Source organism: Staurois parvus, unplaced genomic scaffold (assembly GCF_062004578.1).
Source record: "Staurois parvus isolate SC_StPar_1 unplaced genomic scaffold, SC_StPar_1.0 ptg000686l, whole genome shotgun sequence".
NCBI lineage: Eukaryota > Metazoa > Chordata > Amphibia > Anura > Ranidae > Staurois > Staurois parvus.
The window spans coordinates 3,827,999-3,843,022 of record NW_028318482.1 but is presented as its reverse complement, the minus strand read 5'-3'; the positions used below and the strand labels follow the sequence as shown (position 1 = coordinate 3,843,022).

Here is a 15,024-nt window from a genome sequence, read left to right as displayed (position 1 = left end):
CCAGGCCCTTCAGGTCTGGTTTGGATACAAAGGGAAGTAATGCATGATGTTCCCAGCTTTGCTCTGACACACAATCCATCACTTTTCCCATTCACAACAGAACTGTGCCTGTGTAAACATAGGCACAGCTCTGTTCTTCCTCCCTCCCTGATGATCTGCGGGTGCTGGTGAAGATCTGTTTCCCAGAACTCGCAGATTGGCTTCTGCTGTGACATTTCACAGCAGAATCGATCCGCCAACGGCATGCACGTGCTCCCGTGGGGCAGAAGTGCAAAATCACATATATATAAGTGATTTTGCTCATGAGAGCTGCTCTTTAGCAGTAAAACAGATATAGGTAAAGCTGTAAATATTGACTGCTAACTCTTTGGGAAATTAACCCCTTTGCTGCCTTTTTTTGTTTTTTCGTTTTATTGATTTGAGGTAATTTGTAAATTTTAGCATGCTGGCCCATGTTTAACTATCATTTTTTTTGCTGCAAGGATTCCCTTTAAAAAAGATGTGACCTTTATTTCAAGGGTTTAGTATTTTGGGAATTAAGTTTCTTTTTGGGGTTTCTTTTGTTTTTATTTTATGTTGTTAGAACATTTATTTTAGGCAAAACTGTTTTTTTTTCTGCAGCAAAGATTTCCTGTTAAAAAAAGCAGGCTTTTGTTTCAGGGGGATTATTTCAGAGTTTTGATTTATTTTTGGGGATATATTAGTCTTTATTTTATGTTGATAGGGCCTTCCTTTTTTAGGGTAAACTGCCTTTTTTGCTGCAAAGCTTCCCTTGATAAAAGGAAAATTAGGCATACACTAGTTAGGCATATTATCCCTCAAAAAAAAATTCCTGCTGTTTGCCAGTGTTCCACTGCTGCAACTCTATGCCAGATTAGAGAGCCAGAAAGTGATGGAGGAGTATCACATCTATGAGGGAAGATTTCTCCCAGGGGCAGCTTGCAGAGGTCTGGAGGAAGCAGCTCTATCCACTGGATAGAACTGCCCCACAGGCATAGGCCACTGTTATCCTCAAGGCCACTCCACATAGCTCTGCTGCATGGCTTTTTTTCAAACATCTGCTGCCAACAGCATCTTTGTGGTTTGCAGTCTCTTTCTGCAGCAGTTCAGTCATGGTAAAGCTATAAGTCATTTGGGTACCGCATGCATGAGAATACACATGAATATGCAGCACAAAGCTTGATGAGAGCAGCACATTAATAATACTGGTCAGTAGCAAAAGGCCTGAACGCCTCATCATTTCTCATAATCCATCTCTTCCCCCAACTCCACAAGGTTTTTCCATCTGCAGCCAATGAAACGCCTGCAGCCTCAAGCTATAAGAAGGAAAATGTGAAAAGGGGATTGAGAGGCTTACCTTGCAGCATACCAAGCAGGGAAAAGAGTCAGCAAATGACTGCATTCATGAAGGCCAGGCTGAACTCAAGTCTCCTGTCCCCATCCTAACACCTCAAGCAGCATCCTTGACCAGGCAGAATTTTGTGTTTTCTTAATATACATCTGTTACTTATGGATGTGGCATTTGAGCGGTTTAAATCAGTTTCCAGGTAGATGTTTCTTCTGCAGCTGCTGAAGCAGAATAAAAAAATGTCCTTCAATCACCCACTTGACCAGTGTCTCAATGCTAGCTTGACAAAAGTGCTGGCTTTACAGCTGCTTCCATTCCAGCTGATGGCATCGACTGCCTTCCATGACTTTATGGCCTGTGTGGTACAACAGTGGTAGGTATACAGTCACCATTTTTTTTTGCCTAAAGAGTCACCCCTGCTCTCCACCAGATTAATTTAAATATTCTTTCCAACCACTGCAGACAGGCCTGGCTGCAGGCAGCAGTCAAAGACAGTGGCTAAACAATATGATTGCAAATTACTTAGTAGTCCAGAACTGACGTGGATACTCTTCAAACAGAGGATCCCACAGACTATTGGACCATTGACAGGCTGGATCACTGGCTGGAGCTTGCACAGTATATGCTGAAGCTTCTGGCTTGCATTGCGGCCAGTGTGCTTTTTGAACTGGCTTTTAGCGCAGCTGGCAGTGTTGTGATAGAAAGATGATTCCTACTCCTTAAGGACTGTGTCACTTTCATGAAAAAAATTAAACAGTACTGAATCAGCAATGAGTACAAAACTCCTGCTGTTGACCCTACTGAGTAAATTTTTCATTGCAATCCAGCCCCTGAAAAGGTACCTTCCACCATTACCAGCTGCTGCCACCCCTAGTGGCTTACCACCATTACTAGCTCCTGCCACCTCTGCTGGACTGCCACCATCAACAGCTCCTGTCATCCCTCCTGGCCTACCACCATTACCAGCTTCTTCCATCTCTGCTAACAAGCAACCATTACCAGATTCTACCACCTCTAAAGGCTTGACACCATTACAAGATGCTACCACCTCTGCTGGCTTGCCCCCTTTAGCAGCTCCTGCAAACTCTGCTGAACTACCACATTTACCAGCTTTTGCCACCTCTGCTGGTCCACCACCATTACGAGTTCCTGCAGCCTCTCCTGACCTATTTAGGTGCCCTGGTGTCACACAAAATGCTTCCACATCTGGGCCTCAGCTGCAAAATTTCTAATTTTTGCTGCAGGGCAAATCATGCTTTGTGTCTCTTAGTTTCCAGCCTATTCCAGTGCTGCAGCAACCAAAAATATTTATGACTATTGTCTCTCTGAAATAATACATTCTGATGTTTACTTTAGAATAAAACCTTCCTCATCTCTCCTTTTTACATTACAGACCATTCAAGCTTTTTGCATACTCTCCAGAGAATGTACAATATTTGTGGCTATTGTCTCTGAAACATTCTCTAATTTTTATATCATGATAAAACTGCCCTGACTTAAATTGTAGCCTAATCAAGCTGTTCACATACTCTTCAGCAAATGTACAATGTGGCTTTTGTCTCTGAAATAATACACTCTAATTTTTAAAGCAAAACTAAACCTGCCTTGTCTGTGCTTGTATTAAATGAAAATGCTGATGCAAAAGGTGATCAAACATCAATTATGAGAGCAGCATACAGAAAAGACCAATATAAAGTCTAGTAACCACAATTATATAATGATCACAGTGCTTTTGTGTAATAAACAATTTGACTTCCATCAACTGTTTGACAAAATAAACATGTCAAATAAGAAAGCAACTACCAATGTCCATCAATCAATTGTGAATTGTAGAAATACAAATGAGACTCCTTCGGGTGTTTATCTTTGCCACTATCAACCAATTTGGACAAACAGGTTTACTAGACAGATGGACTCCAAATATAGGAGGTCTGTTTGTGCTTTAGTATGGTAAAATTCCCATTCAGGGTAACCAGGGACTGAAGAACAACCGCAATCGACACTCCAATGCTGTACCGCCAAAGATGCCTCAGAACATCTCCAAACTACATAGAATTCTTTTTGAAATGGCCCCAAAAGTGCATATAACCCAAAGGTTTCTTAATAAAATGCCACAGAAAAGCACTAAAACAATACAAAAAGGCTGCTGTTAGACTTCACTGTATGGTGTGATGATGTCAGCACCCAAAGCTTTTCCCTTTGAATTTCATCATGAATGGAGGTCAATGTAGTCTGAATAACCCTGGCAGTTTGAGAATGTTAATTCGCATGTACCAACAGTGAGGATGAAAGAGAACTTCTCCTAGGAGAGCGGGGATGGAAGGAAGACTGCCTCCTATCTGCTATAGCAATACCATACCTCCATTCATGCATTCATTAAAACAACACTGCCCTACATAGTTTAACATATAAGAGAATTATCTCTACCAGCAATACAGATATTGCACATAAAACAAATAATATATGATATGAAGGCATTACATAAATAATTATTAAATAAAAATACAATAGTGATCCAATGGGACAACAAAACCTCTATTATTAATAGAGCAGTTAATGTTCCAATCAATACTATAACCAAGGAGTGCATAAGCGTAATTCAAATATAAATCTGTCTTCATCTTGGAAATGTCCCTTTTTTATTACAGCCCCCATGTGGATTTAATTAGTCTATGCCCATAAATGTGTTTCCACTTGGATCCTTATTATGGAAGAGTGCATAATGCATAGTGCATAGACACACTGGGGGTTATTTCTGAAAGCTAAACAGTGTAAAATCTGGTGCAGCTCTGCATAGAAACCAATCAACTTTCAGGTTTTATTATCAAAGCTTAACTGAACAGGCTTCCATGCACAGCTGCACCAGTTTCTGAGTTCACCAGCTTTAGTAAATCTCTCCCACTGTGTTCCTAAAACTTGTCTTATATTGCATATATGCTCCCTAAGATGAACCTGAAGTGCCCGTGTGGTTCTGCCCAAATATTGCACACCACTGGAGCAAGTAAGCACATTCGGAATTGTATATAATAAAATTAGCAATTTAATTTGTAAACTTTTATTGGTCTGACGATACATAAAAAAAGAATTATTTTTACCCTATCTAATCTTCCCAACTTCCAAACAGTATATTTCATACAAGGAAAAAACCCTTCATGTTACCAAAAAAGAAAGTTCAATAGGAGGTTCAATAACATTAGGTGTTAATATATCTTTCAAACAAGGGACTCTTTAAGAGAATGGAGAGATGATAAAACATTATTGCTTTTAAGAATTGGTCAATAACGCTTAAAAATAATTTTAATCTCATATTGGAGTGTGGAATAAGTAGTGTTTAGGGCACAACAGAACCTACTCTTATCCTGTGCCCTATCTGGCTGATCCTGAATGAACAGATTCCTAAGTAGCAGTTGCAACCTTTTGATGTCTCTATTCAAATCATTTTCCATGTAACCCTAGTACCTCCACCTGTTGTTGACAATCATTCATTTCAGTACAATATGTCTGATACAAATAAAATGGCCCTTTAGGGACAGCCTGAATCCCAATAGGATGGTGACAACCATTGGTGGGAACCATTCCTATCCATGCTTGTGAAAAATATTTTGGTCACAGTTTTTACCTCCTTGACCAAAATAGAAAGAATCTATTGACTATATTCCTATTTCACCCTAATATCGTTTGTCATTAAGTTGTTTAATTTATAACTATAAAGAGTTCACATTACCACGCCATATGAGGAGGATGTCATCTATATACCTCTTCCAAAGAACCAATTGTGGTTTGGAATTGCCATAGGCAATGTCCTCCTCTGACCGAGCCTTAAATATTTTGGCCATACTGAGGACATACTTAGATCCTATTGCTATAGCCCTACGTTGAAGGTGGTATCTCATCTCAAACTATAAATTGTTTTTCTGCATGGCAAATTCAAGGACCCACAAAATAAATTGATTTTGTACATCAGTTAGACCCTGGAACTGCTCCAAATATTACCCAACTGATTGCAATCCCTGTTCATTGAATATAAAACAATAAAACATCAGCTGCTACAAAGATGTAACCCTCTTTATAGTGTACCCTTTTCAAGACAATGATGGTATGTTTTGTATCACTGAGAAAAGATGGCATGTTTGACGCTAGAGGCTAAGGAAAATTATCTACACTGTTTAAAATTCTGTAAATACTAAGTATTAAGTATGATCCCACATACAATGCGTCTTCCTAGGAGGTTTTAAATACGTATGAAATTTGGGAAGTTATCACATGATAAGAACCCTAGGTACTGACAGCATTAGAAACAATTTGTATTTAAAAGAAAAAAAAATCAGTATATCCAGCTATATGTTTTTGTAGTTCTCATTTACTTGTATATACTTTAGTAGGATTCCCAGTTAAGGGAATATATAGAGTGGGTATAGAAAAGTATTACCCCCTTTAAAATAATCACATTTTGTTGCTTTGCAGCCTGAAATGCAGAGAGACACAGTGTTTTGTTTTATCCAGCTGCAACTTATAACGTCCAAGTGAAAGATATATTACCAACATGTCAACTTTGCATATATAGACTTTGCAATATTTGCCCGCTCTTCATTGCAGAACTGCTGAAGTTCATTGAAATGTGATGGTGACCATTTGTGGATTGCGGTCTTCAAGTCATTCAACAAATTTTCAATGGGGTTTAAGCCTGGGCTCTGAATAGACCGTGCAAGGACAGCCACCTTTTTCTCATTCAACCACTGTGTGGTAATTGTTACTGTGTTCTTTGGGTCATTGTCATGTTGGAAGCTAAATCTTCTTCCCATTGACAACTTTCTGGCAGAGGGCAGCAGATTTTCCTCAAGAATTTGGTGGTATTTTTCCCTATCCATATTTCCTTCTATCCTGACAAGTGTTTCAGACCCTGCTACAGAGAAACTCCCGCATAATAGGATAATACCACCTCCATGCTTTACTGTAGGAATGGTGTTATTTGGATGCTGAGCTGTATTGGATTTCCGCCAGGCATATTGTGTAGAAGCCAAATCATTCAATTTTAGTCTCATCTGACTATAACACCTTTTTCCATGTGGCCTCAGAATCTTCAAGGTGCATTTTGGCAAAACTCAGTCGTGTGGTCTTTCTTGAGGAGTGGCTTTTTTTCTTGCAACCCTCCCATACAAGCCACATTTGTGGAGAATTTGTGATATTGTTGTCACATGGACACAATGACCACTCTTTGTCATAAATTCCTGCAGCTGCTTTAGAGTTGCTGTAGGCCACTTGGTAGCCTCTCTGACCAAATTTCTCCTGGCTTTTTATCCAGTTTGAAGTGACATCCTGATCCAGGGAGGGTCTGTGTTGTGCCAAATACCTTCCAATTCTTAATATTAGATTTCACTGTGCTTCTAGGCATTGATAAAGCCTTTTAATTTTTTTGTATCCATCTCCTGACTTGTGTCTGTCCACAACTTTATCCCAGAGATCTTTTGATAGTGCTTTGCCACCCATGGTTGCTTGTTTGCTTCAGTTACACTACCAAGAAATGAAATGCTCTAGGAAAGCTCTTTTTATGCAGAGCTAATCAAAATGACCGTAGCTGACAGTCAAATGGCTTTGTGTGCCATTGAGAAGGAGATTAGCTATACCTGATTGAATTTGCAAGTCATTTTTGGAGGGGATGATCCTTTTCCCAACTCAGTGATTCTGTTTTTATTTATTTTATTTTATTTCTGACATATTGATGTTATATCTTTCACTTGGATGTTGTAAGTTGAACTGAGTAAATACAGCTGGATAAAACAAAAACTGTGTCTGTCTTTATTTCAGGCTGCAAAGCAACAAAATGTGATTATTTTAAAGGGGAGTGATTCTTTTCTATACCCACTGTATATCACTATAAAAAAGTATATTTTCCATTTCTTTAAAATAGTCAAAATTGTCCAGTAGAACTATCTCCCCATCTTTATTGGCAGGACAAATGAAGAAATCGTTACTTTACAACCAATCGTCTATACCAGGGGTATTGAATTAAAATTCAAGGAGATCCGGTCACGAAAATTTTCTTCAGAGTTCCATTAGAGTTCCCCTATCTACAGTATGTGCCCATTTGTGCCCCCTTGACATAAAATGGGCCCGTCAGAGTGCCCCTTAACATAAAATGTGCCTGTCAGAGTGCCACTTAACATAAAATATGGGGCATGCTGATGGGCACATTTTATGTTAAGGGGCACTCTGATGGGCACATTTATATTAGGGGCACTGTGATGGGCACATGTTATGTTAAGGGGCACTCTGATGGGCATATTCTATGTTGTGCCAGAGTGCCCCTTAACATTCAAAGTGTCCATCAGAGTGCCCCTGTAAGACTACACCCTACCTTGAGGGCAGACAGGAGCTGTGTTGGGATTCTTGCTGGACTCTTGTGTACAGGCAGGGAGCAGGAGCTGGAGAGACAGTGAGCTGGAAAGGGTGGGGCGCCCATGTGATGTCATGTTGCCGTGACGACCACCGTGCTCAGTGGCGGATCTGTCATTGCAGACTGGCAGTCTGGGCGGCAGCACTGCTGGGGCAGTTCTCAGACTGCACTCTGCTGTTTAGTGACCGTTGCTCTATACCCTTAGGCTCAGTTAACACTACTACGACCTGAAAGTAAAGCGACTTACAGTGAGACTTTTGCCAGGCGACTTCCTGACAATTTGCTGGTGACTTAATGCGACTTGATTCGCAACTATCATGCCATGGTGACTTTACCTGGGTAATTTTCCTGTAATGTCAGATCCAAATCACATCAGTATAGATAAGGATCTGATTTGGAGGTAAATTCCATTAAAGTTTATGGGCACAAGTCGGATAGAAGTCACCTTGAAGTAGTACAGGAACCTTTTCTAAGATCAAGGCGACTTCAGTAGTGCTAATTAAGACAGCTCTGATTGGCTAACATGGGATTTCACATGTCATGCAACTTGGGGGTCTCACAAGTTGGATCCCAAGTCACAGCAGTGTAAACCGAGCCTTAGTGGTGTTCTTATTCTGTTTTTTGATGTTTAACATTTGGGACTTTAAAGAGATGAATCAGCAAGCTTAGTATGGACTTCTCCTTGTCCCCACCATGGTTTACCCCATAATACTTCATAATGGGATTAGTAATTAACTGTCTTTAGCAATTAAATGTCTCTTAAAATGTCTCTTAAAGTTCTTCACAAACTTATGGATATCTATATGGGCTCATTCACACTGATTTTCAAGAATCGCCCCTCATAGACTCTAAAGGGGTTCAGATCTAAGTTCACAATTTACAAACTTCATAATGGATTCAACGAATGCATTGCAACCTGAACTCAGACATGTTTGCTCATTCCTACAAAAGACTGACAATACACATAACTCCAACACTAGAATATGACAATACACATCCCCAGCTCCTGTTAAATTTGAATATAGCGTGGCTTTGTGTGGCTCTGACTGCACAGCCATTTCAAGTATTTATAGTGAGTTGAGAGTAAAACAACAAGTCCCATTTGTTACCGCAGAAGAGGAACTGCAGTTTTCAATAGAGCAGAAATGCTGTACTCCATTGTTGCTTCCTCCAGCTCCGTAGCTGAATGTCCATACCTTGGTACAGACCTGAGATAAAGGAAGAGTCTGCTGGAGCCAGAGCATTGCAGCCTCAATCAATCCCCTAATCGCATCTGCAAAGCTTTGAAGGCTCAAATGCAAAAATAATAAATGCACATTATTGCTATAAATGCTTTGATTATTTTTTTGCAGATAGGTGGAAGTCTCCTTTGAAGCAGACCAAGACTCTGACCACCTTCTACCTCAAAAAATGTGGGAAACGTCAGTTATGAATGACATAGCGCTTACAGTAGGCATTCTGCACCTGCTGTTTGCCAAGGCCTAATTTTATAACCATTACATAGTTTTTCTGTCAAACTGCTTTTCTTGTTCCTACAGTCATTCCATTACATCACTATCATTGTAATTAAGTATAGAGAAGCACGGATAGACAGGATAACATGTAAGAACCTGTTTGCTACCCCCAGTGGTTCTTCTCTGCTGCCGTTATCACATTTAAAATTGACACAGCTGTGTGCTTTGCCCGCACAGCCATGTCATTCATTCACAGAGATCTTTGTATGGATAAACTACATGTCCCATCTCTCACCGCAGCAGATGGACTTGTAGTTCTCAGTGGACTACGAGTGCAGGAAGCAGCCAATTCTTGACAATTCCTCAGCTTTCTAACTGAAAGCTTGTATAGGCTGAAAGCTGTAGGAAGAGTGTGCAGGAGCCTGCCATTGCACCCACAATCCACTGATCGCAAGTGCAATGATTTGCAGTCTCCCCTGGAAAAAAATAAATGCAGATTTTTTTTTCCTGAAAAATATCTGCATTTATTATTTTTTTGTTAAAGGTGACCATATCCGTTAATGTTCCTCATATCCCAGTCCAAGTCTAGAGATATTCCGAGATACACTGATTCTTTCTGTGAGATATCATCCTGTTCTAACATGAAGAGACAGAGTGCCAGGAACCAAAGCATTAGTCAACTGATGCTGACCGTTGCAGGTTCAGTTTTAGGGAGACTTGCCAATTGGAAAATCTGCTATGAGACAAAACGCACCTCCCTCCATCACAAATGCTTGTTTTGCCTCCTACTGGACTATAAACAGACTGATTGTCAGAGGCGATGTTCAAAATGAAGAGTACTCCTTGCTTTTATCATGCTTTTTATGCTCAGCCTTATGCTGTGTGGCAGAAACATCTACATATGAAATATAATCATTAAAATATGGAACAATGAAAATCATTGAAAAAATGACCTCACATAAACTTTTTAGTTATAACTGGATACATGCAGTCAATGAGCTTCTCTTTGGTTCATGAGATGAGTATTCATTTTTCCACAATACGAGTGGCGCTTTGTCTTTCAATGTCAATCTTTGTTCCCACAGATCTCAGACACAGTGCAGCTTCTTAGCTCTGTAGTGAAGAGTGACCTGACTCAGCTGGAGGAGATCTTTTCGAAGCGCACAGATTTCCTAGTCATCGTTCGGAACACCAGGCGGGAAGTGGAATCAGTGGCTCAGAATTTGGCAGACCTGTCTTTCTGGAAGGGAGTTGATCTAAATCTAAATGTGATGGCAGAGCAAATTAATTTCATTGAGGATTACAGGTGAGATTTTTTTTTCAAAAATTTCTAGGTAGAGCAATTTAACCAATTTAGGTCAAGTTATACATCTGACCTAGACATATTATTCCTTATCTCCTTGAAAAAAGGATAAGCACACCTTTGTCATTAAAAATTAAATTGTATGCTGCTCCTCACCGCTGGTTATGTCAAAATATTAATTGCCATGAGAATACAATAAAGATGCTGCAAAAAGAAGGCAAGTAAAACGCAATTTAACTTTCAGTTTAAAATACTGTACATTTCTTGTGCAACAAAACAAAAGGTGGATTTAGTAATGATAAATAGACTGTGCACTTTACAAGTGCAGTTGCTCCAGAGTTTTGTAAAAGTAAGGAGAAACTCTGTTGACTTCCATTATCTAATCATGTGCAAGTAAAAAAAGCTTCACATCATTTACTAAGCTCTGGAACAACTGCACTTGCAAAGTGTACAGTCTGTTTTACCTTTAGAAAATCAACCCCAAAAGGTGCACAAAGTCATAGTTTGTTTTATTAAAGCAGCCACAGCCTACTTAGAAAAGTGTGTTTCCTGCCAGCATGCTGCAGAAAACAACCCTTGCTATCTTTGTGGAAACAGTGGTCTCTCTGTAGAAATCAGACACTCCAACTGCTGAGTCAGACCAATTGCTCTACAATTAGCAAAGAATACACTCCCAGTTAATTGGGAAGCCAGGGGCAGACTGACCATTCGAGCACTCGGGCACTGCCCAAGGGCCCGGGGTCAGTAGGGGGCCCCATGAGATACCCCTGGTACCTTTCATTGGCTTTTTCATAGGCTTTTTTGGGTGTGGGCAAGGACACAGGGGCCCCACGATCCCCTATTGCCCGGGGGCCCCATGAGTTGTCAGTCCGCCCCTGTGGGGAGCTCTACCTCTGAGTCACTAGGGGCGTGCCAGACCTTTTCAAAGAGATCTCTTATTCAACAGAGAGTCTCTGCAGCATGCTGGCAGGGGACAGGTTTTTCTACACAGTTTGTGGCTGCTTTCTAAGGAAAGCAGACTGTATGACTTTGCCCACCTTTGTTTTGATCCACATGGAATGCATTTAGCTGATTTAGAGTGCAGGTTTAGTTGGGTTTTACTTTTGTTTAAAGTGTTACTAAACCCAGGACCCTGTATTCACTATATCTGGTCTCCCACAGTATGCAGAACATGGAAATTCAATTATTTTAGTAAATATAAACTGCTAAATACCTTTTCTCATCAGCAGTATATAGCAGTCTTGAGACTTCTATCAGTTTCCGACTGAGCACTGGTTAAAGCTTGTAGTAGGAGTTTTCATTATCCTATGACTATCCTATGAGGCTGCATGACCCTCTGTGTGGACAGTGCTGATTGGCCCTCTGCCAATCTCATGATCTCCCCAAAAAAAAAAAAAAAGACAGATCCCATGCTGAGCAAATCATATTCCTTCCTGTGATAAAGGGGCCTTATGGAAGTTGATTCTAGATGTAGTGATGTATAGTGGTAAAACTGTCTAGTTGAATCTTTCCAACCCCTTCACCGCTGTGCCCCATGCAGCTATGGTGTGTAGCGCCCTCTAGGTAAATAGGATTTGTTGTTTTTTTAGTTAGAGGCTTGTCAGAAGCCTGGGATAAGTCATCTTGGAAGTTAGGTAGTGAGTTAACCTCAGGGCAGGCTGGGAGGGTCTAGAGGTCAGGGCTTCTGGAGACCTCCCACTCTTCCAGAAACTTCTGGCACTTTCTGAAAGAGGGGCAGAAGCCCAGATTTGCATGTTTAGGGGAACTTGGCCAATCCCCAGGAAGGAGGCCGGGCATGGTGGCCAAGGTCGACCCTTAAATATGACAGAGCCTCTGCAGCAAGGGGAGTCATGTGGAAGATGCACTGAAGGAAGGTACTGGAGAGTGGAGCCAGGGAGGGGAGCTTACTTAGAGGCTGGTTGCTGGACAGGAGGATCTCCACTGTGCCAAGTCTCCTAAAGAGGACAATCCTGTCATCAGGGAAAGAGCCAGCCCAGCATAAGGCCTGAAAGTAGCTGCAAGCCACCGAGCTAACAGGACAGGACAGTGTGAGTACTTCTACAACCCCTGGGACAGATAAAGGGAGAGGGCCGTCAGGTGCAAAGCCCAGCTTATTCTCATCCAGGGCTACGTCATTAGCAGATTTTGGAATCCCGTGCCCAGGGAAATGCTCAGTGCAGCTGGGTGAAAGAGGAAGGATTCATCTGGGGTTTGAGGAGGTACATCAAGAGGACATCAGTGCTCCTTAACCACTTGCCCTCCAGATGATTTACCCCCCTTCCTGACCAGGCCATTTTTGTGATATAGCGCTGCATTACTTTAACTGACAATGGCACGGTCATGCAACGCTGTACATAATTTAAATTTATGTACTTTTTTCCCACAAATAGAGCTTTCTTTCGGTGGTATTTGATCACCTCTGTGTTTAATATTTTGTGTGCTATAAACAAAAAAAGACCAACAATTTTGAAAAAAAACAAACAATATTTTTGACTTTTTGCTATAAAACATATCAAATAAAAAAATTTTAAAAATCTAATTTCGTCATAAATTTAGGCCAAAATGTATTCTACTACATGTTTTTGCTAAAAAAAAATCCCAATACATGTAAATTAATTGGTTTACGTGAAAGTTATAGAGGCTACAAATGGTGGTATAAATACTGGAATTTTTTTTAATATTAGTAATGGCGGCGATCAGCGACTTATAGCGGGACTGCGGTGGGCATTCTGACACTGGGGGGAACTGACTAACTGTCACTGACATTCCCAGTGACACTATTACAGTGATCAGTGCTAATAAAAAGCACTGACACCATACTAATGACACTGGGCAGGAAGGGGTTAACATTTGGGTGATCAAAGAGTTAACTGTGTGCTGTGTGTGTTTTACCTTGGAGACATGCTGCTTTGTATTACAAAACAGCATGTCTTTGCTGGCAGGAGAGAGAGACCTGTGTTGTTTACACACAGGTCTCTCCCCTGTCAGCTTTGAAGGGCGATTGCCGGGTGTCGGCAGGGACTCTCCAGCCGAAACCCAGTGATTGACATTTGTAGCCGCCAATAGCAACGCAGGTAGGGCGGCGTGCACCCTACCCGGAGATGCAAATCATGTATATATACGTGATTTTGTGCAGCCCTGCCGCCCTGTAGCAGTATTTCTGCTATAGGATGGCGGGCAAGCAGTTAAAGAGACAGTGCTATTTTTGCTGATCCACATTTTTTTGTACACTGTACAGTTTGCTAAGACGTTTGTCCTCAAGTTTGCAGATCCTTGGGCATCCCATATATCCCTAGTCCCCATCCAAATTGTTAATACCTTAATAAAAATAGCTTGAGGACTGTTTTTTACTGTGTGTGAAGATGTGGAAAATGCGTGTTGCCCTTCAGCGGCTTCTGCAGGGGTCGCGATACAGGTGTCTGATTTTGTTAGCGTCATACTAAAACCAGACAGTTTAGAGGGTTAGAAGGAGGTGATTTAAAATAGTTGGTCTAGGTGGTCAGGAATTTTGAATCCAGCCCCGCTTGTAATACAATGCTGAAAAATTCAGTGACTCAGATGTTCATCAATGATATCACAGGTCATATGTTTACTGAAACAGGAAAAACACTGAAATTATTTATTTTAAACATACAATAATAAAAATCAGAAAGAAATATGTAAGAGCCAGATTAATTGCATTCTGATCTATATGCTATTGTGCAGCAGATAAAGGCCACATTGATGACAATGAAATACATTTCAGGCATGAACCTGTGTCTATGTCATGTTCTCAGATGGATTTCATCTTTGCTTTTGCCTCCTTTGTATCTGCAGGTGGTTGGCTTACATTCTGCTGCTGCTCTTGGATCTGATTATCTGTCTTTTCACCTTACTGGGCCTGGCCAAGCAGATCAAGTGGCTTGTAATTGTGTGAGTACTCCCTCTAGTGCTACGTTTGTGTACAGCAATCAAGGCAGATCACACAAACAATGTGGTGCTTTGTGTATTATTTTGTAGGGAACACAAACCTTTGTTGCTCCAACTATCACAAATTACAGTGGAGAAAATAATAATTTGATCCTCTGCTCCTCTGCAGATTTTGTAGGTTTGCTCACTTACAAAGAAATGAAGGGTCTATATTTTTTATCATAGGTGTATTTTAAATGATAGAGACAGAATATCAACCAAAAATCCAGAAAAACGCACGATACAAATGTTATAAACTGAGTTGCAGTTCAGTGAGTAAAAGAAGTATTTGATCTCCTACCAGCTAATAATAATTTTGGCTCCCACAGACTGGCTATGTGCTCATGTGGTACACATATTAGTCGTTTCAGTTTAAGGGTTCATGTACATGGGGCGTTTTGAAAACTCTTCTGAATGATGGAAACTGACTGGGTTAAAAAAGTCAGTTTAGCCGCGTTTGCATAACGCGTTTAGCCGCATTTATGCACGTTTGCATTTAGAAGCGTTTTTAAAAGATAACCTCAGGAGAACTTCCCAAAAGCCCAGAATGCACTGAAAAATAGTAAATTCACTAAAA

At 40.7% G+C, this 15,024-nt stretch overlaps 1 protein-coding gene across 3 annotated transcripts in view; it reads left to right on the top strand.

Moving 5' to 3' along the window:
- The window catches only part of TTYH1 (tweety family member 1), a 283,569-nt gene that overhangs the window by 167,646 nt on the left and 100,899 nt on the right, over positions 1-15,024 (top strand). For all 3 annotated transcript variants that reach the window (XM_089652576.1, XM_089652575.1, XM_089652577.1), the window contains exons 4-5: positions 10,282-10,502; positions 14,316-14,411. In XM_089652576.1, coding sequence (XP_089508702.1) covers positions 10,282-10,502; positions 14,316-14,411 — 317 coding nt within the window. The remainder of the gene's footprint in view (positions 1-10,281; positions 10,503-14,315; positions 14,412-15,024) is intronic.